At 37.6% G+C, this 26572-nt stretch overlaps 1 protein-coding gene across 1 annotated transcript in view; it reads left to right on the top strand.

Moving 5' to 3' along the window:
- Positions 1–26572, top strand: part of CCDC171 (coiled-coil domain containing 171) — a 293576-nt gene that overhangs the window by 154531 nt on the left and 112473 nt on the right. The window contains exon 21 of the mRNA XM_039240931.1: positions 634–819. Coding sequence (XP_039096862.1) covers positions 634–819 — 186 coding nt within the window. The remainder of the gene's footprint in view (positions 1–633; positions 820–26572) is intronic.

Genomic DNA, 26572 nt, shown 5'->3' with positions numbered 1-26572 from the left:
GACCTGAATAGTAACATACACTGAACACAGACTTTTGGGTAATCATTTCAAAGCATAGGAACTTGTGGGTCCTCTGGGTGGCTGATTTGCTTGTCTGACTTAGGTTCAGGTCATGATCTTGCGGTTTGTGAGTTCGAGCCCTGCACTGGGGTCTGTGCTACTAGCTCAGAGCCTGGAGCCTGCTTCAGATTCTGTGTCTCCCTCTCTCTCTGCCCTTCCCCCACTTGCTTTCGATCTGTCTGTCTCTCTCTCTTAAAAACAAATAAACATTAAAATAATAAGCATAGAAACTTGTTAAAGGCCTTAATTCTTACAATCATACTCTTTATAAAAAGTGCTTATATATGAAATGTAAACTGAGCATTATGGATTTATTTGAACCTGAAATAAGTTTCCTAAGATTTTATTTGACTGAAATTGACAACACTGGGGGTATAGCTGCTCTGCTTCTAAAACCAGAGAGATTTTTTTCTTTAATCTTGACTTAGGAAATCTAGAAAAACAACTTGTGCTTTTGTCATGCATCGGGCATTTTGAACTGTGTGCATTATACTCTCTATGTTAGCAAATATAGTTCTGAAAAGTGATACAACAGTGTAGTTAGCCTATAAATGATTTTATAACCTTTTCCAGAAATTGATCACCCACGAAAAGTTTGAAAGTGCGTGTGAAGAACTGAATAACGCATTACTTCGGGAACAACAGGCACAAATGCTACTGAATGAACAGGCACAGCAACTCCAGGAGTTGAATTATAGGCTTGAATTGCATTCCAGTGAGGAGGCTGACAAGAACCAAACTCTAGGAGAAGCTGTTAAGGTAGGAAGACATTGGTTTATTTCCTCTAGGTGTGGATCCTTGAGGGAATCATTTCTATCTCCTGAATAGGGAATAAAACCCATGATCTGAAATTCTATCCTGTAAAAGTCTGTAAGGACGGAACGAACTTGGTTCTGGAAGCTCAATGCCAAGCATGCGTTCACATCTGTGGAAAAAGTACAAGTAGTTGAAAACTACCTGCTAGGTGAAAACAAAGTAGGGATTTTCCCAGGAATAATTTTCTAATTTTTTTCATTTTGTCTTCCTTGTTTCTTCTCTTCATTTCTTTTCTTTGACTTGTTTTATGCCCGCTGGCCATTGAAACTCTACATATCTTCTGGGTTTTGAAAAGTTTTGTGTCTGGCTCTGTCTGATTCTTATCCAAGTGCATGTTTGGGGAGGAGGAAGGTTTGGTTAGGAAGAGTTGGTCACCCTGTCATATACCTGTGGCAAAGATGCTTAGAAGGGCAAAGAGAAGTTATTTAGAAATTTAGAAAATTTCATTAGTGGATTTAGGATTATGGTATCTTTTGGAAATGTTGGCTGTAAAGTATAATAGAATTCTAGTTTCTGATTATACTTGTGGAGTTTTCACTAGTGAAGTTATACACATTGGAATGAAAGAACTAATTTCAGGAAAACAAAAATTATAAATACAGCCCTCTATACTGGGTATCATTTCTAATGCAGTAAACAACTCAGAGTTGATTATAATTTATTATGCAAATAGTATATATTTATTCTAATAGTTCAACCCTAATACTGTAATAAAATAGTCAAAATTTATTGAGAGCTTCCTTTTGCCAGGTACAATGCAAAGTACTTTATAAGCTATTATCTCATATAATCCTCACACAAATCTATGGGGTTATTCCCATTTTGTAAATGAGAAAACCAAGATACAGAGAGGTTACACACATAACCACTGGTAAGTGACAGACCTAGGGAGTCAGTTTCACATCTGCCTTCTTAACCATCTCATTGCATTTAATATTGATGGACAGCACACATATGCCAGGCTCTGTGCTGCTGTCTCTACATGAATTATTTTGTTTCATTCTTAAATTACCTCCACAAAATAGGCACTATTATTATTTCTGTTTTTGAAGTTTTTATTTAAATTCCAGTTAGTTAACATACAGTGTAATATTAGTTTCATGTGTACGATACAGTGATTCAATACTTCTGTACATCACCCAGTGCTCATCACAATAAGTGTACTCCTTAACCCCGATAGCCTACTTTACCCATACTTCCTACGCCCTCTGGTAACCATCAGTTTGTTCTCTATAGTTAAGAGTCTGTTTCTTGGTTTGCCTCTCTCTCTTTTCTTCCCTTTGCTCATTTGTTTTGTTTCTTAAATACCACACAAGTGAAATGATATGGTATTTGCCTTTCTTGGAATGATTATTTTATTTAGCATAATATTCTCTAACTCCATCCACGTCATCCATATATATATATGGATATATATGTATATATATATATATATACATACACAACCATATATATCTATACACATACACACACATATATATCTATACACATACACATACATATATCACATATTATTTACCCATTCATCAGTCAGTGGGCACTTGGGCTGTTTACATAATTTGGCTATTGTAGATAATGCTGCTACAAACATCAAGGTGCATGTACCCCTTTGAATTTGTATTTTTGTATCCTTTGGAAAAATTCCTTGTAGTTTGATTGCTGGGTCATGTGGTAGTTCTATTTTTAACTTTTTGAGGACCCTCCATACTCTTTTCAAGAGTAGCTGCACCAGTTTGCATTCCCACCAACAGTACAAAAGGGGTCCCCTTTTGCCACATCCTTGCCAACACCTGTTGTATCTTGTGTTGTTGATTTTAGCCATTCTTACAGGTATGAAGTGATATCTCATTGTAGTTCTGATTTGTATTTCCCTAATGATCAGTGATGTGGAGTATCTTTTCATGTGTCTGTTGGCCATCTGGATGTCTTCTTTGGAAAAATGTCTATTCATGTCTTCTGCCCATTTTTAAATTGGATTATTCATTTTTTGGGTGTTGAGTTTTATAAGTTCCTCATATCTTTTGGATACTTACCCTTTATCAGATATGTCATTTGCAGATATCTTCTTCCATTCCAAAGATTGCCTTTTAGTTTTGTTGATTGTTTCCTGCACTGTGCAGAAGCTTTATTATTTTGTTGAAGTCCCAATAGTTTATTTTTGCTTGTGTTTCCCTTACTCAGGAGACATATCTAGAAAAAGTTGCTATAGCCAGTGTCAAAGAGGTTATTGACTGTGTTCCTCTCTAGGATTGTTATGGTTTCAAGCCACACATTTCATTCTTTAATCCATTTTGAATTTAATTTGGTGTTTGTGTATTCCCACTACCCCCCCCCCCAATTTCTATTTAAATTCTGGTTAGTTAACATACCATGCAATATTGATTTCAGGAGTATAATTCAGTGATTCATTGCTTACATACAACACCCAGTGCTCATAACAAGTGCCCTCCTTAAGACCCATCATCCATCTAGTCCATTTCCCACCTGCTTCCCTCCTTTCCTTCTCTACCTTTAAGAATCTCTTCTTTCTCAGAAGGGGAGTGATGGGCATGGAGGAGGGCATTTGTTGGGATGAACACTGGGTGTTATATGGAAGCCAACTTGACAATAAACTATTTAAGAAAAGAAAAGAATCTCTTCCCTCTCTCTTTCCCTACCTCCCATATGTTCATCAATTTTCGTTTATTTTTTTTATAAGAATGAAAAAACTTTTAATGTTTATTTATATGGAGAGAGAGAGTGAGAGGATGTGTGCATGTGTAAGCAGGGGAGGGGCAGAAAGAGAGGGAGAGAGACAACCTCAAGGAGGCTTTGCACTGTCAGCTCAGAGCCCCACTTGGGGCTTGATCTCACAAACCATGGGATCATGACATGAGCTGAAATCAAGTGTCTGATGCTCAAATGACTGAGCAACCCAAGCACCCTATCTGTTTGGTTTCCTAAATTCTACATGTGAGTGAGATCATATGCTATTTGTCTTTCTCTGAGCGACTAACTTCACCTAGTATAATACACTCTAGCTCCATGCATATCATTGCAAATGGCAAGATTTCATTCTTTTTGATGGTTCATTAATATTCCAGTGTGTGTGTGTGTGTGTGTGTATCATCTCTTCTTTATCCATTCATCACTTCTTAGATTTGGGATCTCTCCATTGTTTGGCTGTTGTTGGTAATGCTGCTGTTTATAAACATAGAGGTGCATGTACCCCTTTGAATCTATATTTTTGTATCTTTTCGGTAAATGCCTAGTAGTATAATTGGTGGATCATAGGGTAGTTCTATTTTTAAGTTTTTGAGGAACCTCCATACTGGTTGATCTTCAGAGTGGCTGTACCAGTTTTCTTCCCACCAACAGTATCAGAGGGTTTCTCTTTCTCTGAATCCTCTGCCAATACCTGTTGCTTCTTTTTTTAATGTTTATTTATTTTTGAGAAAGAGAGAGTGAGCACGGGAGGGGCAGAGAGAGAGAGACAGAGAATCCTAAGTGAGCCCTGCACTCTCAGTGCAGAGCCTGACATGAGGCTTCATTGCATGACTGTGAGATCATGATCTGGCCCCAAATCAAGTCAAGGCGCTTAAGTGACTGAGCCACCTAGGTGCCCCAACACCTGTTGTTTTTTGTGTTGTTAATTTTAGTCCCATTGTGTTTTGATGAAACTGAGAGAGTTCAGTTGACTTGCTTGGGGTCTTCTGGCCTGTAAATATAGAAACTGGGATTTAGTGTTTTAGAAAAAATTAGAAAATATTGAAATTTGAAAGAATAAAATACAGATGAAATTAAAGAAGGAAATATAGATGACCTCAGGGGAAAAAAAACCTCCCAGGATATATACTCCATGGAGTATATTTTTCCTGATACATATATTAAGTCAAACCATTTCAAATTGCTGTTTTTATAAGTCAAAAACAGACAAATGCCAGCAATTTTATATGGTTCAACCTAATATAGCTTTTCTTACATAAATAAGAATATACTTCTATACTGTTTTATAGCATATTATTTTATATGCTAGTAATAGTTGTATACATTCTTATTAACTGATATTACTCAGCTATATCAATTTTTTCCCTTTTGTAAGCACAATTAATAAATATTCAGTGTGTAAAAATAGGAAAATATAGATGAAGAAAAATAAAAATCAAAAGATTCCCAAGTCATATCAGCATATGTATCTACTCTCAAAATTTTGTTGTTTATTATGTCAGACCTTACATTTTGCAAATATAGAAATATAACCAAATATAGGTTAATAAAATACAGTCATACTTTTATATATACTTTTTAATTTTGTTTTTAAAAACATCATGTCAAGAATTTCTTTCCATGCCAATAAATATAGCAGTATCATCATCCTTAATGGATGATAGAATTCTTTGAATATTCAGAATTTTTAAACCTAGTTTCTTATTCCAGTTTCTCTCCTTCCCTTCTTCCCTCCCTCTCTTCTTTCCTTCCTTCTCTTCCTTCTTCTTCTCTTTCTTTCTCACTCTCTCTCTCTTCCTTCCTTCCTTCCTCTCTCTTTCTTTCTTTCTTTCTTTCTTTCTTTCTTTCTTTCTTTCTTTCTTCTTCTCTTTCTATTATAAGTAATTGTAAGATGAGCAACCATATGGCTAAATGTTTATACACATATTTGTAATTATTTCCTTATCATAAAATCCTAGATGAGGAATTACTAGGTGAAAATCCATATGAAATTTAAAGTGTAAATGTTATAAATTGTCCTAATGCAAATTTTTACCAGTTAACTTCTCTCCTAAAATGTATGGCAATTTCACTTAAAAAAAAGTTTATTTATTTATTTTGAGAGAGAGAGGGAGCAGCAGAGGGGCAGAGAGAGGGAGAAAGAATCCCAAGCAGGCTCTGCTATCAGCGCAGAGCCTGACACAGGCTCGATCTCATGAACCTGTCAGATCATGACCTCAGTGGGGATCAAGAGTCTGATGCTTAACCGACTGAGCCACCCAGATACCCTGTGATTTCACTTTTTACCCAACCTGGCTGTCACTATTTAAAAATTTTTTGTCAGTTTGATCAATACAACATTGTTACTCCAATTTGTATTTCTTTGATTACTAGCCAAGTTGAACATTTTTAGAAATATATTAGTCAACATTTTAATGCCTTATGTCCCATTAATAGATAATGAAATTAACTAGGCTTTGACAAAGTATGTAACTGTGTCCTATAGAGTGTTTTCTTTCTGTGATAGGAAGTTTGTATTTAGGCTAGTATCTTCCAGCAGGTAAAAAGCTGTTCATATTCATTTCTTTAAAATGCCAGTAGCTTAAATATTATTGTCAGGAGTGGAGAATTGTTTAATTACTATCTCTTAATTAGAACCAGCAGGTGGTAATGTGAAAATGCTCTCTTGTGAGAGGCAGCAGAGTTCAGCAGAAAAAGCACTGGCCTTGGAACAAGTATTTCTGAATTCAAATCCCATTTCTGTCACTTGGGCAAATAACTTAACCTTTCTCAGCCTCAGGTTTATCTTCTGCAAAATGAGGGATAATGATACTTAAGTTCCAGAATTTTTATGGAATTAATTAAGATACTGGTTGAACAGCAAGTATATGCTTGATAACTATTCTTTTGTGTTTTTCAGTAGTACTTACATAGTTTTTTGTGTGTCTCACACATAACTTCTTTTAAAAAATAAAACGTATTTCTTCTTCTTTATAAAAACAAAATAAGATCATGAATAGAAAATATGGAAAATACAGAAGAGAAAACAAGTTACTTATAACTTATCATCTGAAAACAACCAGTTAACACATTGGGGTTTTGTTTTTCATCATTTTTCTATATGTAATAGTTTTCATAAATCATACTTTGGATGTGATGCTCAGAAAGGCCTTCCTTTATGAGACAGCTAGATTTAGAGCAAGATACCTCTTGTATTACAGTAGTGCATTAAAGAGTAAAGGAATCTCCAAGGACAAAAATATAACAACACGAACAAACCCCAGTGAGTGGAATCAGAGTCAGCACTGTGAACAGATACGGGGCTTACACTGTAGGCAAATGCCAAAGTCAATGCTGGAAGTAGGAGACAAAGCTTTGGGCTCCACCAATAGATTCGGCCTTGAACTTGAGCTTCTCACACTAAGGAATTGGCTAATAACCTGAATGGGATAATCTCAGGTCAGTAATGTCTGGGAAGAAGCTAATGTAAAATTTTCTCTGGAAAAAAGCTCACCTAATTTAGTTCCTTTAGGAGCCCCCCCCCCCGCCTGCCCCTCCCCTTTCATCCTGACTAATGTTGATGAAGAAACAGGTATATAAATAAATAAGTTAATCTTATATTCAGCCACATTGCTAAACTCTCTTGTCAATTTGAATAATACTCTGTCTGTACTTTCTACGGGTTTCTGCATAGACCATTATGTTATTTGTCCTGTAGTGACAGTGTTGGTTTTCCTCTCCAAACCTTAATCTTTTAATTTTTTTCTCCTTCCTTACTGCACTGATGAAAATATGATGTTGAGTAGAAGTGGAGGCAGCAAGCATCCTTATCTAGCTCCCCATCTTGAAGAAGTTCTTTCTTACATTTCTCCATTAAGGAGAAAGTTTGTTATAGGTTTTTACTTGATAAATCCTAATCGGGTCAAAGTAGTTTTCTTTGTAGATTATGCAGAAGTAAAAAATCATGAATGAATATTGGATATTATCAAATACATTTTTAAGTATCTATTGAGATAATTACATGCTTTTTCTCTCATTCTGTTAGCATGTTGAATTATATCAGAGACTGGCAAACTACGGCCCACAGCCTGGGTTTGTATGGCCTGTGACCTCAGAATAACTTCTCAAACTAAAGAAACCCACTGAACTATGAGCAAGATGAAATACAAATAAGCACCTAGAAACAGAGTAATTAAACTATAGAATAACAGAGACAAAGAGGAGATCTTAAAATCTGTGGGCTTAGGAAAGACAGTCTTTCTGTGGCTGATCTTGAATTAATGGAACTAGTTTAATAGTTACAAAATTCTCTAAGAACTCAAGTCAGTGAAGGGAACATGCATTGAAGGCAGGAATGATTTAGTTTTAGCATACTTCTCTATTACTGGGAACTATAGACAAATGGATATGGAAAATGTATTGAAAAAAGTGGAATAAGTTAAAGATTTGTTACTATCTTTTCCCTACTTCCCCACTCTGTTCTTCAGATATTTTATATTGTTGGCCTGATCTATAATATCTTTAGTGCTACTGAACCTCTAAGGCAGTTTTGTTAGGAAACCTTTCTTTTCTATTTTTATTAAAATTTTGTTTAATGTTATTTATTTTTGAGAGAGAGACAGAGCATGAGCAGAAGGGCAGAGAGAGAGGAAGACACAGAATCCAAAGCAGGTTCCAGGCTCTGAGCAATCAGCACACAGCCTGATGTGGGACTTGAACTCATGAACTGCACGATCATGACCTGAGCTGAAGCTGGCTGAGCCACCCAGGGGCCCCAGGAAACATTTCTTTATATGGTATAGTTCATTACACAATGAAAGCTACACAGCCAATGTATCTTATTTTCCTTTTTGACTTTATGTAAGCTTAGATTCAAATTTAGTGACATTTATACTAATGATTTTGTCTTGGATCTTGGCTTACATATTTTTATTTATTTACTTATTTATTTGAGAGGGAGAGAGCACGAGTGAGGGAGAAGGGCAGAAAGAGAGGGGGAGAGAGAATCTTAGGCAGGCTCCATGCTCAGCGTGGAGCCTGACCCCACCACTCTGGGATCATGACCTGAGCCAAAGTCAAGAGTTGGATGCTCAACTGACTAAGCCACCCAGGCACCTCATAAAAACAGTTACTTTAATGAGGGAGTCAACTGGTAGGTATAATACTTGCAAGAGCTAATATAGAAATTTGTACCCTATAGTGGGTTGCTGCTGTAACCACCACCTAACATATGACGCACTGGCTTAGAACAGATTAAGGGTATAATTCTCTTATTCTCATCTGTTATCTACATGGCCTTAAGGTAACCACCATTAAGTTCACTGCTTACCTGCATGCTTGGGAATAAGGGAACCAGTAGTGACAGTTACTTCCAAGAAAAAATCTTGGAGTATTTATTGGCTCCTGACACTGACTGAAAGCAAACAGGTTAAAAACCTGCCAACTTTTTGAGGCAGTTATGTTGCCTAAGAAACCACAAGTCCAGACTAAAGTAGCCTTATATTCTGAGCCTTAAACAACAAACCTTACATGATCAATCATTTTTTCTTTTCTTTTCTTTCTTTTCTTTTTCCTTTCCTTTCCTTTCCTTTCCTTTCCTTTCCTTTCCTTTCCTTTCCTTTCTTTCTTTCTTTCTTTTTTTTTTTTTTAGGTAGGCTATGCCCAGTGCAGTGCCCATCCCAGGGCTTGAACTCATGATCCCGAGATCAACACCTGGTCTGAGATGAAGAGTCAGGCACTTAACCAACTGAGCCACCCAGGTGCTCTGATCTATCATTTTATTCAATTCCAAAGAAATCTATAGAAGTCACAGAATTCCATAGTGTAAATATCATTGCTTATTTAATCATCTGCTGATGGGCATTAAATCTGTGGCATTTTAAAAAATATTATAGATTAGAGTAAGGTGAAATTGAGTAGTTTTCCTGAAATGATATTGCTTATATGAAAAGAGATTTTTAAGTTTTGCTCTCTCTCTAGTAAATTTGACATTAAGAATGACTGAGTCATTAGGATTAGAATAAAGGCATATCTATAGTTGTTCCTCATTTTTTTGAGAAAAGTTAGGTATCTATTAAATTCAGGTAACTTTCAATTATATCTGAAACATATTAGATGTGTTTGTTCTTATAGAAAATTTAAAAATATTTATATATTTGTAAGATCATTTAATAAAGTTAATAATCTTTCTGTAAAGTTAAAAAATTACTTCCTGATTTATCTTTCTTAAAAAATAAATTCTGGAGGCGCCTGAGTGGCTCAATCAGTTAAGCATCTGGCCCTTGATTTTGGCTCAGGTCATGATCTTGTGGTTTATGGGATAGAGCTGCACTTCGAGCTCTGTGACAACAGTGTGGGGCCTGCTTGGGATTCTCTTTCTCCCTTTCCTTCTGCCCATTCCCAGCTCACATGTGCACATACACACATTCTGCCTCTCTCAAAATAAATAAAATTTAAAAACAATTCTGCTCATCTAATTAATACATATATTTAAGCTATTATGATGTGGAAAGTACAGTACTTAGCTTTGTGGAGAATATACTGAATTTAATTAAAAATAATAACTTTTGTCTTTTTAAAAAATTTTTTTAATGTTTATTTTTGAGTGAGAGAGAGAGACAGAGCATGAGTGGAGGAGGGGCAGAGAGGAAGACACAGAATCCGAAGCAGGTTTCAGGCTCTGAGCTGTCAGCACAGAGCCCGATGCGGGGGTCGAACTCTCGAACCACAAAATCATGACCTGAGCCGAAGTCGGACACTCAACCAACTGAGCCACCCAGGCGCCCCAAGAATACCTTTATCTTAATGCTTGGTGAGATTTTGAGATCACATTGGATGAGAGCATCTGAAACTATCATAAAATCTTAAATTCTAGGAATTGTTGCAATTTTGTAATTCTGTCCATGAAAAATCCTAGACATTGGTTGAGAGAGAAAGGCTTGGGGCAAAATAAAAAGGATTTCTTTACAGCAAGTTTCCCAAATACATCCCTGTGTAACTTGGATCCAACTCTTATTCATGTGCCCCTTTTCCTCATCTTTTATGTCACCCGCTAACTTCTGCTGTGTTCTTCTATCCCACCAAGTGGGAGCAGCCTCACGGGGTCTCAAAGCCTTAACGCCTCTTCCAGCTCTCTGCAACACTCCTTACCTTCTTGCCATTGCTTTGATTTTTTTTCTTATGTCTCAGTTTTAATAGAAAATTAACTCCACACTTTATTATTTTCCATTCTCAAACTCAATTACACTTAGATTATGGATGGGAAAGAAGAAGCGAGAAGAAAGAGGAGTAAGTTTTTTAAAGTTCAAAATGGAATAATTTGCAAAGATGTTTTGAAATTGTAGTAATTGTGGCAGAGGGTCATATTTTATGAATATTTACCTTTTCATTAAAAACATCTGCCTTTTATATTACTAATAAAATAATTTGACATATTCTGAGGGTATAGAATGTGTCAATGAAGTCATTTATTTACATAATTTTGAATAAATGCTCTATTTTTCTCTAGTAAACTTATAAACAGAAGAACCCCCAAATTCATTTACTTTTAAAATTTTAAACATTTTCAGTTGATAAACCCTGATTATAATAATAATTAACATCTATCACATAACCTATTTTCATAAAGCAGGATTATTAACGCCATTACTTAATTTAAAAGTCTTATCATTTTTTACTTTAATCCCATATATTTTTTATCTTCCTAATGACTTATACCATTGAGACCTATAGGGTAGTCAATTATATTTCAAGGTCAGAGAAGGAAGAATTAAGAAAATAACAGTTCTCAGAACATTTTTAAAAAATATTTAGCAGAGAAGACTCAAGCAAGAATCTAGAAGATTCATAAAAAGTTGTTATTTCTATTTTTCTTAGTCTGAACAACATAAAAATATAAAATAAAATAAAATTCCTTTACTGTTTAGACATATGACATAATTTACTTTTTCAAAGTGTTATGTTCTCATATATAATTTTATTTTATTTAAATATTTATTTAAATTATTTAAAAAAAATTTTTTTAAATGTTTTTATTTATTTCTGAGAGAGAGACACACACACACACACAGCATGAGCAGGGGAGGGTCAGAGAGGGAGCAAGACACAGAATCATGTATAATTTTAAATTACCTTCTTCATGTTTAAATTTGTCATTGAGAAGTGGCAATTTGAAATTAGAGTTACTATGTTTCTTAACTGAGTACTAACCTTTGGTTAGATCATATTTTAAACATTACTGAAAAATGTTTTGAGTCATACAATTCAAGTTTGTATAACATTTTAAAAAATGCGTATTTATTTATTTTTGAGAGAGAGAGAGCACAAGCAGGGGAGGGCAGAGAGAGAGAGAGAGAGGGAGAAAGAGAGAGAGAGAGAGAGACAGAATCTGAAGCAGGCTCCAGGCTCTGAGCTGTCAGCACAGAGCCCAAAGCAGGGCTCAAACCCACGAACTATGAGATTATGACCTAAGGCCGAAGTCTGATGCTTAACCCACTGACTGAGCCACATAGGCACCCCTATATAAAATTTTTTACAAATGTGACCTAATTTGTTTTTCTGATTAGACATGATTAAAGGAAACTTTAAAAATAAATGAAAACCAAAAAAATGTATATGCAAACCTATTATCACACACATATAACCATTGTTAATATTTTGGCAGAGAAGACTGGAAGCATGCTATATGTAGTTTTGCATCCTGTTTTTTAGGCAGACTGGCATTATTTTTATATTTACAATCACACCATTCTGGAAACTATTAGAATTTAGGCTGTACGTATGCAGAAGTGGAAACAGATACCAGTTAGAGGATAACAGTGTAATATAGACCAGAGATAATGGTAACTTGGAAGAGGGTAGGAGGAGTAAAGCATAATGAGATTCTGGAAATGTTTGCAGTTTGATGGTAAAATGTGGAGAATTTCCATGGATTAGATGTGAAATATGAAAGAGATGGATCAACACCTGGGTGAATAGAATTGACAATAAATGTCAATGTTAAAATTATTTAAGAGCTTTATTTTAATAAGCCATGGAATCTATCTTATGAATGTGCTAAAATGTATTTAACTATTTTCTTGTTGTAGGATATTCAGAGGGTGTCTATTTTTTCACTATCAAAATTAACATGAGGACCTTATAATCAAGTCTTTCACTACATAGTCAATTCTATTGTTAAGATTGAGCTCAAGAAACAAGATTTATTGGGTCAAAGATACAGATTTTATTTTTTTAATGTTTATTTATCTTTGAGAAAGAGAGAGAGAGAGAGAGAGAGACAGACTGTGAATGAGGGAGGGGTAGAGAGAGAGGGAGACACAGAATCCAAAGCAGGCTCCAGGCTCCGTGCTGTCAGCACAGAGTCTAATGCAGGGCTCGAACTCATGAACCATGAGATCATGACCTAAGCCAAAGTCGGACACTTAACTGACTGAGCCACACAGGTGCCCCATAAAGATACAGATACTTTAAGTGTGTGTGTGTGTGTGTGTGTTTAAGACTACTAATATTTTTTTTAGATCTGGGTATATAAGAGCACCTGCTTGATCCTATTCTCATCAGCACTGGATATCATTAGGTATTACTATTAAAACACCAATAACAACAAATCGAAGCCAAGAGCATTTGCTAGTGTGACAGATAAGGAAAGGTGTATTCCTCTGTTTTCACTGAGCATAAGAATGAACAGTGAATTTCCTCCAGCATAGGTGGTTTTTGATCAAATGGTTTGATGTAAAGTTAATTTGCTCATAGTATAGTTTTAGGGAAGCAGAACACATTTCTGAGTATATGCTTTAGTTAGACACTTTAGTAAGACACTCCATAAGATTTTATTTAACAGTTATGATCTTTTAAGAGATAAGTATTATTGCTTACATGGGGCAAATGAAGAAACAAAAATACCTGAAGAAACTTGACAATATATGTAATGAAACTGCCTTATATAAAAGCCAAATGCGCAGACTCTTGGTTGTTGGGTGGCCGGCAAGATGTTGGAGAAGTAGGGAGCTCCATGCATTTTGCTTGCACCCATCTCTCAAACAGAGAAGGCCTGAAGTCATAGGACACTGAGCCACAGGAGTTTGGGAAGAGAAAGAGACAGAGTACACTGGGAAGGAAACCTCATAAGTGCAGCTATCTCAAGAAACAAGCCAAAGTACACATGGTGGAGAGTCCCAAATACCACTACGAGTAGGGAAATAAAATGACCAAAGTCTCAACAAGAGAAACGAAGAGACACCATTCAAAGAACACTTCCTGAATGGACAGGCCCTGAATAGTCAAAGAGCCCTCTCTAATACAGCAGAACTCGCAGGGGCAGAGTGTACAACAAGCTTTTAAAACTTACAAGAGATAGAAAGCTAACCAAAATGATGAAATGGAAGAACTCTCCTCCAAAGAAATTCGAAGAAGAAATGACAGCTAAAGAACTGCTCAAAACAGATATAAGCAACGTAAATGAACAGGAATTTAGAACAATAGTCATAAAATTAATCACTGGGCTTGAAAAAAGCATGGAAGACATCAGAGAAACTATTGCTACAGAGACTATGGACCTCAAAAATAGTTGTGATGAACTAAAAAATGCTATGAATGAGATACATAATAAAATGGAGGCGTCCAATGCACGGGTTGAAGAGGCAGAAAGGAGAATAAGTGATTTAGAAGACATCATAATAGAAAAAGAGGAAACTGAGAAAAAGAGAGATAAACTGATCTAGGAACATGAAAGAAGAGTTCGAGAGCTCAGCGATACAATGAAATGGAATAATATCTGTATCATAGGAATCCCAGAAGAGGAAGAGAGCGAAAGGTGCTGAAGGAGTCCTTGAACAAATTATAGCAGAGAACTTCCCTAATCTGTTTATGTATTTAGATTTTGAAATTTAAGATGCACAGATAACTTCCCTTTTATTTAACTTGAATTGATCTTCTTCATGACATATCATAGTGAAACTGGCAAAATATAAGGACAAAGAGGGAATTTTGAAAGCAGCTAGAGATAAAAGGGCCCTCACATACAAAGGGAAACCTATCAGAGTGGTTACAGACCTATCTACTGAAACTTGGCAGGCCAGAAAAGAATGGCAGGAAATCTTCAATGTGATGAACAGAAAAATATGCAGCCAAGAATCTTCTATCCAGCAAGCCCGTCATTCAGAATAGGAGAGATAAAAGTCTTTCCAAATAAACAAAAATTGAGTTTGTCACCACTAAACCAGCCCTACAAGAAATCCTGAGGGGGACTCTCTGAGGGAAATATTGCAAGGAACACAAGATACTAGAGACACCACCACAGACATGAATCCCACAAAGGACACAATGACTCTAAACCCATATATTTCAATAATCACACTCAATGTAAATGGGCTGAATACTCCAATCAAAAGACATAGGGTAGCAGAATGGATAAAAAAACAAAATCCATTGCACGGCAAAGGAAACAATCCATAAAACTAATAGGCAACCGATGGAATGGGAAAAGATAGTTGCAAATGACATATCAGATAAAGGGCTAGTATCCAAAATCTATAAGGAACCACCAAACTCCACACCTGAAAAACAAACAATTCAGTGAAGAAATGGGCAGAAGATATGAACAGACACTTCTCCAAAGAGGACATCCAGATGGTCAACAGACACATGAAATGATGCTCAGCATCCCTCCTCATCAGGGAAATACAAATCAAAACCACATTTAGATACCACCTCATGCCTGTCAGAGTGGCTAAAATGAGCAAATCAGAGAACACTAGATTCTGGCGAGGATGTGGAGAAACGGGCACCCTCCTACACTGTTGGTGGGAATGTAAACTGGTGCAGCCCCTCTGGAAAACAGTGTGGAGATTCCTCAAAAAATTAACAATAGAACTCCCCTATGACCCAGCAATAGCACTGCTAGGAATTTTCCCAAGGGATACAGTATTGCTGATGCATAGGGGCACATGTACCCCAATGTTCATAGCAGCACTCTCAACAATAGCCAAAACATGGAAAGAGCCTAAGTGTCCATCCACGGACGAATAGATCAAGAAGATGTGGTTTATCTATACAATGGAATACTACATGGCAATGAGAAAGAATGAAATTTGGCCATGTGTAGCAACATGGATGGACCTTGAGGGTGTTATGCTGAGCGAAATAAGTCAGGCAGAGAAAGACAGATACCATATGGTTGCACATATAGGAGGATTAGGAGGAACTTAATGGAGGACCATAGGGGAGAAGAAGGGAAAAAATAGTTTGGGAGAGAGAGGCAGGCAAACCGTGAGAGACTCTTGAATGCCAAGAACAAACTGAGGGTTGATGGGGGTGGGGAGAGGGGAAGGGGGGTGATAGGCATGGGGGAGGGCACTTGTGGGGATGAGCACTGGGTGTTATATGGAAACCAACTTGACAATAAACTATTTTAAAAAAAAGCCAAATGCATTTGTTAATATTGCTTAAAAGGCTTTTCTTAAAGATGCTTAATAGCTTTAAAGAGGATTCTTGTTGAAAAATTTTAATATTTATCATAGGGAATTTTCATATTTTTATATTTAAGAAAAATAAAATGTTTCACACCTTTTTAAAGGAAAAGTGATAAGTGCCATATATTTTTTTGGTGTGTTAGAAGAATATATTCATGACGGAATAAAAAATTATTTGCCTTTTAACAAAATCATTTGTAGGTCAGTTTCAGAAGATGTTATTTTATTAAAATTTTCAAAAATGACATTGACTTTTTGGTTTTTAATCATATTCATATATATATATACAGATATTCATTAATATATACACACTTGGTTATATATGAATTTATATAAATAAATATATTTCAATTATATGCCTGTATACAATATATAACACAATGTATGTATAATATAATTATATATTTCTACTTATATATTGATTTTATATGCAATATATACACTATACTTATATATGAATATATGGATGTATATTGAAATGTACACTGTTAGAAACTATTTTATGACATGTTTTGGGCGTGGTCTTTGTCATTTGCATGTTCAATCTTCTATTGGCTCCTTGCCCTTAGGTGACTTCCAACGGTTAGTGGTATGCTGCCCCCAGGTGGTAGCAAGTTCTTTGATTGACATGATATGGATTGACAAAGTCTGTGCTTTCGTGAAGATCTAGATTAGAATTGTGGATTTCACAGGTTTTTCTTTTTTTTGGTAATGAATAAAAATATTTATTAAAATAGCTGCACATGGCAAAAGTTCATGTAGGAAACTGGCTAATTTTCCTACTGTAAACTCTTGAGAAACAAGTGTATTTGTAGAATTCGATATCTCTCTTATTAATCCTTTATTGTTGCCTTATCTCTAGACTCATCATTGTACTTTGATTAGAATGGTCCCTTATAATTTTCTGGGACAGACTTTAGTGGTCAGATCATTGCCTGAATTCCAACATGATTCAGGGTATTATTATGAGATAGTCATTATCAACATGGCTTGAGACTTCAGGCCAGTCTGCAGTTAAAATATTTCCTTTCCTCTATGGGTTCTCAGACTGGGATGGTGGTAATCAATCCATTTATTATGTTTAGGGAAGCAATCATAATTAAGGAGACAGAAAGAGTTTACTGCTTTGTCTAACTCTCCTGTTTCCCGTCTTGTGGTAAGCAAGCAGAACATAAAGAGAATCACCCCAGCTTTTCTTCTTCCTCCATCTACGGCTAAATCTCAGATAACATACTTTTCCAGTTCACATTATTAGAAATAGAACCTATTGATTTGTGTCTGTTTGCAGAAGTCAGATTGCTACAGACTCCTGCCTTAAAAATACAAAGCACATAATCGATAACTGAAAACAGAGACAAGGAGTAGGTCAGTCATCTTAGCTTAGTTCAGAGAATGTTCCTCTGATGATGTAGACAGAATGAGAATATGGGTGTCACACATGTGGAATCTCATGAGGACCTTGAATCATGCCAGCAGTATAACCACTGTGGACCAGAAACTGTATATACACTTCCTGCAATCCTCACAATTACTGGGGAAGACACATATATATACAAAACAAATATACAATGAATTAGGAATCAGAGTTATTAACACATTTTCCCAGAGTCACATGTTTGTAGGTTTTGGAGTCAGAATTCAAACTCAGGATCTGCATAACTTCATAGCCCATCTTATTTCCAATACAGCATTTTCTTTCAGAGTTGGGGCATTTTTTTTCTCTGATGAATATTTTTAAAAAAAAGAAAATTGGTTAAAGTATCTAGAACTGGAAATTGGAATAATTCTAGAAATGTCTTTATCTCAAGCTTTTTAGCTTTCAAAAGCTTATCTTCAGATGAGTGTGTATAATTCACACTACTTCAAGTGCAGTTCAGTATTGGTGGCATGAGTGTACCAAAATGAAGTAGATGTAAGCCTCGGGAGGATTTGGGGAATAATACTCGATAGATGCTTCAAAATTCAATCTCATTTCCTCCTGTTTTTTTTTTCTTCTTATCTCTCTTTTTCTGGAATACCTATTAATATTAGTCTGTCGGAAGGTGAATATCCTGGGTAGATCATCTATGGTTCTTACATTTTTACCCATTTCCCTTTTTTAAAATGTTTTATTTATTTCTTTTTTATTTTAAATATTTTTATTTATTTCTAGGAGAGAGAGAGAGAGAGAGAGAGACAGCGTGAGCAGGGGAGGGTCAGAGAGAGAGGGAGACACAGACTCTGAAATAGGCTCCAGGCTCTGAGCTAGCTGTCAGCACAAAGCCCGATGCACGGCTGGAACCCACGAACTGTGAGATCATGACCTGAGCCGAAGGTCGGACGCTTAACTGACTAAGCCACCCATGCGCCCCTGTTTTATTTATTTCTGAGGAGAGAGAGACAGCGTGAGCAGGGGAGGGTCAGTGAGAGAGGGAGACACAGGATTGGAAGCAGGCTCCAGGCTCTGAGCTAGCTGTCAGCACAAAGCCCGATGCACGGCTGGAACCCACGAACTGTGAGATCATGACCTGAGCCGAAGTCAGACCCTTAACCGACTGAGCCACCCAGGTGCCCCATCCTTTTTCCCTTCTTAAAAATTTTTTAAAAAAATTTATCTTTAGAGAGACTGCGCGAGCGTAGGTGTGTGTGAGTGGGGGATAGCCAGAGGGGGCTGAGAGAGAGAGAGAGAGAGAGAAAGAGAGAGAGAGAAAGAAATTCTAAGCAGAGTCCACATTCAGTGTGGAGCCTGAACTGGTGCTCGATCCCACAGATGGTGAGATCATGACCTGAGCCAAATTCAAGAGTCAGATGCTTAACTGACTGAGCTACCCAGGCGTCCCTACATTTTCTCTTACATGTTGTTTTTGTTTTAGGTTCTGGTAAAGTCTGTAAGTTTAATTTTTCTGTTTAAATCTTTTATACTGGTCCTTATTTTAAAGAATGTTTATTTTGGAGAGAGAGAGTGGGGGAGGGGTATAAAGAGAGAGAGAGGGAGATAGAGAATCTCAAGCAAGCTCCACACTCAGCATGAAGCCCCAGGCGGGGCTCCATCCCATAAACCGAAGGAGCATGACCTGAACTAAAATCAAGAGTTGGACATTTAACTAACTGAGCCACCCAGGTACCCCTAGTCCTCATTTTTATTTTCTAAGAATTGCTTTTAATTCTGTAGTTCTCTTTTCATAACATCCTTTTTAAAAACATAGTTTTATATCTTCTTAAACTGTAGCTTTTTATTGTTTGAACATTTAAGTTCTCTTTCTTCTGAAGTCTTTATGAATTTTTCTGTTTTAAATGTTTATTTTTTCTTTATTTTTGAGTAAGTGAGAGAGAGAGAGAGAGCAAGTAGGGGAGGGGCAGAGAGAGAGGGGGAGACACAGAATCCGAAGCAGTCTTCAGGCTCTAAGCTCTCAGTGCAGAGCCCAACGGGGCTGGTCATGACCCCAAAAACCTTGAGTTTGTGACCTGAGCACTTAACTTACTGAGCCATCCAGGCACCCCCTTCTTCATCTTCTTCATCTTCTTTTTTTTTAAGTTTCTTTATTTTGACTGAGTGAGCGAGAGAAAGCAGGGGAGGGGCAGAGAAAGAGAAAGAGAGAGAAACCCAAGCAGGCTCTGCACTGTCAGCTCAGAGCCCAATACGGGGCTTGAACTCACCAGGAGATCATGACCTAAGCCCTAACCAAGAGTTCAACGCTTAATGGACTGAGCCACCCAGGCTCCCCTTTCCTGTTGGTTTCTTTTGCTCCCTTGCTTTCATGTTGGGGGCTGTCAAACACTGTTTTACAGAAATGGCTACAGTAATATTTCTGGCCCCTCAAATACTTCCAGAGTGTTGCCAGCCCGATATTAAGAGGTGGAGTCTGTTTCTCTTCCTTTGAAATTGGATGGGCCTTTGTGACTGCCCTTATGAACAGCATAAGGAAGAAGTGATACCGGATGGTGGTTAGTACTAGGTCATAAAAGGCAGCGAGGCTTCCGCCTGTTCATTCTCTCCTCTTGGCTTTCAGCTGCTCCCGACTCTCAAAGGCAGTGCTTTTTGCTGGAATCCAGCCATCGCTCTCTGGAGGCCCATCCAGGCCGCATGGTGAACTATGTGTGGCTGTTTTCAGCGAATGACCTCAGCTGTCTCATGTGACAAGCCAGTGCCCATCCACTGCCAGACACGTGTGAATGAGCCTCAGAGGATTTCTCTAGCCTTTAGCTGAGGCTCCAGCAACCCAGGAGCAGACACTTGCGCCCCTGCAGTGCCCTGCCTAATGGCTTGGTTCACAGCATCCATGAACCTCATAAATGGTAGTTTTACACCACTACATTTTGGAATAGTTTGTTGTGTAGCCCTAGTAACTGGAATAGAGGTTTCCCTCAAATTTATGGTAGGATCTGTTTGGCCATTCACATTTAAAAATGAAGACGGGCTCCTGGGTGGCTCAGCTGGTTAAGTGTCTGACTTTGGCTCAGGTCATGATCTCACCATTCATGAGTTCAAGCCCTGCGTCTGGCTCTGTGCTGACAGCTTGGAACCTGGAGCCTGCTCCGGATTCTGCGTCTCCCTCTCTCTGCCCCTCCCTCGCTCGCTCTCTGTCTTTCTTAAAAATAAACATTAAAAAGAATAAAAATGGAGAAAAAGGAAAGACTTGGTGATTGGTTTGCTTTCTTTAGAGAGAAGGGCTGTGAGCTGGCTGGGCTGGGTGACTCCCAGATGAATATACTGGTCTTCATTTCATGACACTGACACTCATCACCTAGCTTCCTATTTCTCCCTTAGAGAACTCACCTGATTCTCATTTGCCTTTAGTTTGTTTTACGGAATAAGTCTCTCTCTGTCTCTCTCTCTCTCTCTCTCTTTTTTCTTTTTTTGCTTGCAGGTAAATATCTGTTCGCAGTGGGTTCTGCAGGGTTGGGGTTGGTCATTCTGAGTACAGTGTTCCCGTGAATTTCTGACTTACTCCTGCCCCAACCTGTGCTTTGTGTTTTCGTGTCTCGAGCCCCTGCTGGGGGTGGAGCACTGTTCCCCTTCTCTGTACACGTCTCCCACATGTACTCCAGACTGAAGACTGGCGCTTCATCTGCCCTGTTTCATCTGAGGTCTTTCTTCTGTTGATGCTCCCTCTCTCTTTATTTTCGTGGTAGTTTGTTGATACTTTTTCCTAAAATGGAGTTTTGATAGGGGGAAGAGGCGTCATCTTGAATTGGACTTTGGCCCTTATTGAACCCATTTTCTGCCTGTGTATTTTTTATAAAAATCTTTCATTTCATTCAAACTTGAAAGTGATCTTCACAGACGCATAGGACTATGCCATATTCTTCCTTACGGTCATTAAATATTTACATGTATGTGATATCATCAGCTCCTTTTTATTCCTAATTTTGTGTTTATGTGTTTTTAATCTCATTAAGCTTGTTAAGTGAGGGTGCCCTAAGTTTTGCTCCTTTTAGATTGATAGCCCACTTGTGTTCAAAAATCTTGTGGTTCTTGAACACCTAGTTTGTTGTAGCTGAATAAACATTTCTGCTTCTAAGCTATCCTTTCTTTGTGCCTGAACAGTTAATGTTCGGATCCTTCATACCTGACCTGCTTTTCCTATAGGCCAGGCTGAGGTAAAAGGATTTATCTTTTTTTTTTCTTTTTTAAGTTTATTTGTTATTATTAATTTTTTAATGTTTATTTGTTTTTGAGAGCGAGAGAGTGGGGGAGGGGCAGAGAGAGATACAGAGACACAGAATTCAAAGCAGGTTCCAGGCTGTGAGTTGTCAGCACCCAAAGTGGGGCTTGAGCCCAAAAATGGTGAGATCATGACCTGTGCCAAAGTTGGACACTTAACTGACTGAACCACCCAGGTGTCCCTGTTCATTTATTTTGATAGAGAGAAAGAGAGAGAAAATCCCAAGTAGGCTCTGCACTGTCAGCGTAGAGCCCGATGTGGGACTTGAACTCAACAACTGTGAGATCATAACCTGAGCCAGAATCAAGAATTGGACACCTCATTTACACTTGGCTCCCCAAATATTAATATTGTTGTACTTATAACTCATTTTTTAAAAATTTGAGGTGAGAAGTCTTCAATAATAGGGCTTCATAAGAGGGTAAAGGTAGAGGCTCCAGGAATAGAGAAGAATGAAAGATGAATTAATATTTTATTATGTAAGATTAATAGTATTCCTAACATAAAGAGAGTAGGGTGGGCCTCAGTTTGGGGAGTGTAGAAAAGATTATAATTTCAATTTTTGGTTTTACTTAACTTGAGAGAACCATAGGTTTGAGTGAGATGTGTGGTTGGTGGTTGTAGTAAATTGTTGTCAAAGATGTAAGGAGGAGCTGAACTGTCTTGAAGATGTAAAAGAAAGAGCAGACAGATGTGAGAAAGACCTAAGTTTACAAGGCTGTGACAAAAGAGGAGGTAGAGAAAAGCAGGACCTAGAAAGGTCCCATGTGAAGAATTTCATTGAAAGTACACTCAATGATGTCAAATGTCCAGAAATGGTACATAGTAACTTTAAATCTCTGCTGAAAACTTTAAGATATTTCTGCATATGCTTAGATTTGTATGTAGAAACTCTTTAAAAGAAGATACTTTTCAAAGGAGATATTTATTCAACAAATGACAAATGTTTCTTTTTCCAAGGAGATCTTAGCTCATGGGGAGAAGAGACATGCGTACATTTACGTGTAATACAGAATAGAGAGAGCCGTGGTAGAGACAGAAGGTGCTACAGAAGCCTGGATGATAGGATTTGTAAGAACTGTCGGTTGCCAGAGATTTGTTAAGTTTTACATCAAGACTTTTTCTGTATAACATTATTTTGCTTTTCTCTAAAAGCAGGTCAGAAAATTAGCTGCTGTTAATAGTCAGAGAAAGACACATACCATATGATTTCACTCATATGTGTAATTTAAGAAACAAAAATGAACAAAGACAAAAAAAGAGAGAGAGACAAACCAGGAAACAGACTCTTAAGTCTAGAGAACAAAACTGATGGCTACCAGAGGGGAAATGGATGGAGGGATGGGCAAAATAGGTGATGAGGATTGAGGAGGGCACTTGTTGTTTTTTTTTTTTTTTTTTTTACAAATAGTTTATTGTCAAATTAGTTTCCACATAACACTCAGTGCTCATCCCCAAAGTGCCCTCCTCCATGCCCATCCCCCCTCCCCCCCACATCCATCAGTCCTCAGTTTTTGTCAGCATTCAAGAGTCTCTCATGGTTTGCCTCTCTCCTTTTCCCCCACCATTTCCGCCCTTTTTCTCCCCCTTGTTCCTCCATCAAGTTCCTCCTAATCCTCCTATACGTGCAAACATATGATATTTGTCCCTCTCTGCCTGACTTATTTCGCTCAGCATAACACCCTCAAGGTCCATCCATGTTGCTACACATGGCCAGATTTCATTGTTTCTCATTGCCATGTAGTATTCCATCGTATAGATAAACCACATCTTCTTGATCCATTCGTCCGTTGATGGACACTTAGGCTCTTTCCATGTTTTAGCTATTGTGGAGAGTGCTGCTATGAACATTGGGGTACATGTGCTCCTATGCCTCAGCATTTCTGTATCCCTTGGGTAAATTCCTAGCAGTGCTATTGCTGGGTCCGAGGGGAGTTCTATTGTTAGTTTCCTGAGGAACCTCCACACTGTTTTCCAGAGGGGCTGTACCAGTTTACATTCCCACCAACAGTGTAGGAGGGTGCCCGTTTCTCCACATCCTCGCCAGCATCTAGAGTTCTCTGATTTGCTCATTTTAGCCACTCTGACTGGCGTGAGGTGGTATCTCAGTGTGGTTTTGATTTGTATTTCCCTGATGAGGAGGGATGCTGAGCATCGTTTCATGTGTCTGTTGGCCATCTGGATGTCCTCTTTGGAGAAGTGTCTGTTCATGTCTTCTGCCCATTTCTTCACTGGGTTGTTTGTTTTTCGGGCGTGTAGTTTGGTGAGTTCCTTATAGATTCTGGATATTAACCCTTTATCTGATATGCCATTTGCAACTATCTTTTCCCATTCCGTTGGTTGCCTATTAATTTTCTGGGTTGTTTCCTTGGCTGTGCAGAAGCTTTTAATCTTGATGAGGTCCCAATCGTTTATTTTTGCTCTTGATTCCCTTGCTTTTGGGGATGTGTCAAGTAAGAAGTTGCTGCGGTGGAGGTCAAGGAGGTTGTTTCCTGCTTTCTCTTGAGGAGGGCACTTGTGATGAGCACTGGGTGTGGTATGGAAGTGTTGGGTCACCATATTGTGCAAATGAGCCTAATAACTATACTGTATGTTAACTCTACTGGACTAACAATGAAAAAACTTAATAAAATTTTAAAAACTCAAAAAATTAGCTTCTGTTGATCTGAAAAAATAACCACCAAGGTTTGTGTACCTTTAGTTCTTCAGAGAGCTCCTCCTCCTTGCCTGGCAGATAGAAAAGGCTGGCAACCGGACACTGGCCTGTTGAGTCCCGCCTGTGCCAGGACAATGGTGGAGCCAGAGGTCAGATTTCACACAGCAAAGAATAGCAAGCATTGTGTTTACTGAGTGGTTACTGTATCTGCCTCTGCTACATCCTAGAAATATATTACCACACTGAATCCTCACAGCCACCTCTGATCCTGGCAGCATAATTAATTTCCTTTTTGTTTTTTTACAGGTTAGGAAAATAAGACTCAGGAATGTTAGTAATTTGACCAAGTTTCCTCAGCTAATAAATATTAAAGTAGGACTCTGTAGTTAGCTCTCTTGGCTCTAAGGTTGCTACTCTTTTATTATATCTGGTATGTGCATGGGGAACGAACATAGAAGATAAACATTTTAGCTTTGGGGAAGTAACGAAAGGCAAAAGGAAAAGAGGGCACTTGATAATCTGAAGGAAGTTTGAAGAAATTAGGACCGTCCCAGGTATGCCTGAATGGAAAGCCATCATTCTGAATATACATAAAGATGACAGAGAATGAGAAGAAAGGGAGAGATGAAAGATGTGAAGATGGGAGATTGGATGAACAGGGCACAGGGTAGTTAGTGACTAATGTTAAGGTCAAAAGCATCTAAAACTTAAGTAGCTATGAATCTGCTTATTACGTCTTTTCTCTCTTATTGAAAAGACAGCAAAACTTCTATGCAAGAGTTTCATTTTGCATATGTCAAAACTACGTGCAGACTAAGTGTAAGAACTACGTGAAAACTACATGTAAGAGCTATGGAGACCTACTGGCAGCAAATACCTAAAGCATCCCACGACTGACTGAGATTGGGGAAGTCTGTGGAGATTGTTAAGGATAATAACTTAGTAAACAAACCTGCTGTCCTTGGCAGAGGCGCTTGTGTTCCTCTAGACTTGCTGAGAGTTCACCAGGTCAACCAGGTGGAGGTACCTAGAAAATTGGAACGCTCTTTTATATTAACAAGTGACCAAGGCATTAAGTGAGTTATGTAGTTTAAACGAAGTATGCTTACAAGAAAGCGTTTTTGTTGTTTGTTTCTCAGGTGGTGAAAAATTCTGACAAGGCATGAAAGATAAAGATACCGGACATAGGGATGTGTTGAGATTTACTCTAACTTTCGGTGTCTCAGATATGCTGTAATCAGAGCGTACATACACATACCCCTGTAGTATTATAATTCATGTATTCATCCAGAAGAAGCAGAAGAAGCAGGGGTATTTATTGTCTAAGCTCTGTATACAGTTTGTTTCTTATTAAAAGGAAAGGATATTAAAAAAAAGTTTTCCCCCAAACAGAACAAATAAAACCCCAGAACAAATATCTGGTCTATTCAAACGGTTCTAATGATAATGAACTCCATAATAACAGGAAGGGCCGGCATTGAGAATTAGATATTCTCATTCTACCCATTAGATATTCTCATTCTCCTGTGAAACCATTCGCTCAAAGTCTTTGACCATAATTTCAAAACCTCTTTTCTCTGAAATACTGATTTTTGCTCGTGTAGGGGAGTAGAAAGTGAAGCCACTGGATATTGGAGGGCAGTCGAGAACCTACTGATATTATCAATATTAGGCATATTTGCAGTTCCATACAGATAGATTTCAAACACTGTTTAAGAATTGTGTGGCATTTTGAGTATTTAGACATTGAACACAGAGATCCTGTTGAAGAATTTCTTTAAAGTTGAGTGATTCGTTATATTCTAAAAGAATTTCCTTCAGCCATTCAATTAGGCTCTTCCCCCCTCTTCTTAAAGCCATATCTTAATTTTTGTGATCACAAAACTATACCTTGCAAGCACTTTTAAAAAAATGTTTGCAGCTTCAGAGACCAAATGAAAATGGAACTAGAAGTTAGATCATGTAAAAGAAGAGAGCCACACTAGGAGTTTTTTTCGTGTCTAAGAATTAAAACCACACTTGACACTTTCTTAATCTTCTATTTCTATTAATTTATGAGACCTGGAACTGGAGGCTTAATGGTATTATTTCTACATTGTAATTATACTAATAAACATCTTTGTCTGTGACCTTGGAATTTATAGTACAGCAGGAAAGATTTATTGACTTATGCTTTGGAAGAAATATGGGATTATTGCATAAGTAGATTGCATGTTAAGCACAACACTTGCATGCCATTT

The sequence above is a fragment of the Hyaena hyaena genome, unplaced genomic scaffold (assembly GCF_003009895.1).
Source record: "Hyaena hyaena isolate Hyena2069 unplaced genomic scaffold, ASM300989v1 scaffold_185, whole genome shotgun sequence".
Lineage (NCBI taxonomy): Eukaryota > Metazoa > Chordata > Mammalia > Carnivora > Hyaenidae > Hyaena > Hyaena hyaena.
Note: the sequence above shows the minus strand (reverse complement) of the source record. Positions and strands in the feature narration are given on the sequence as shown.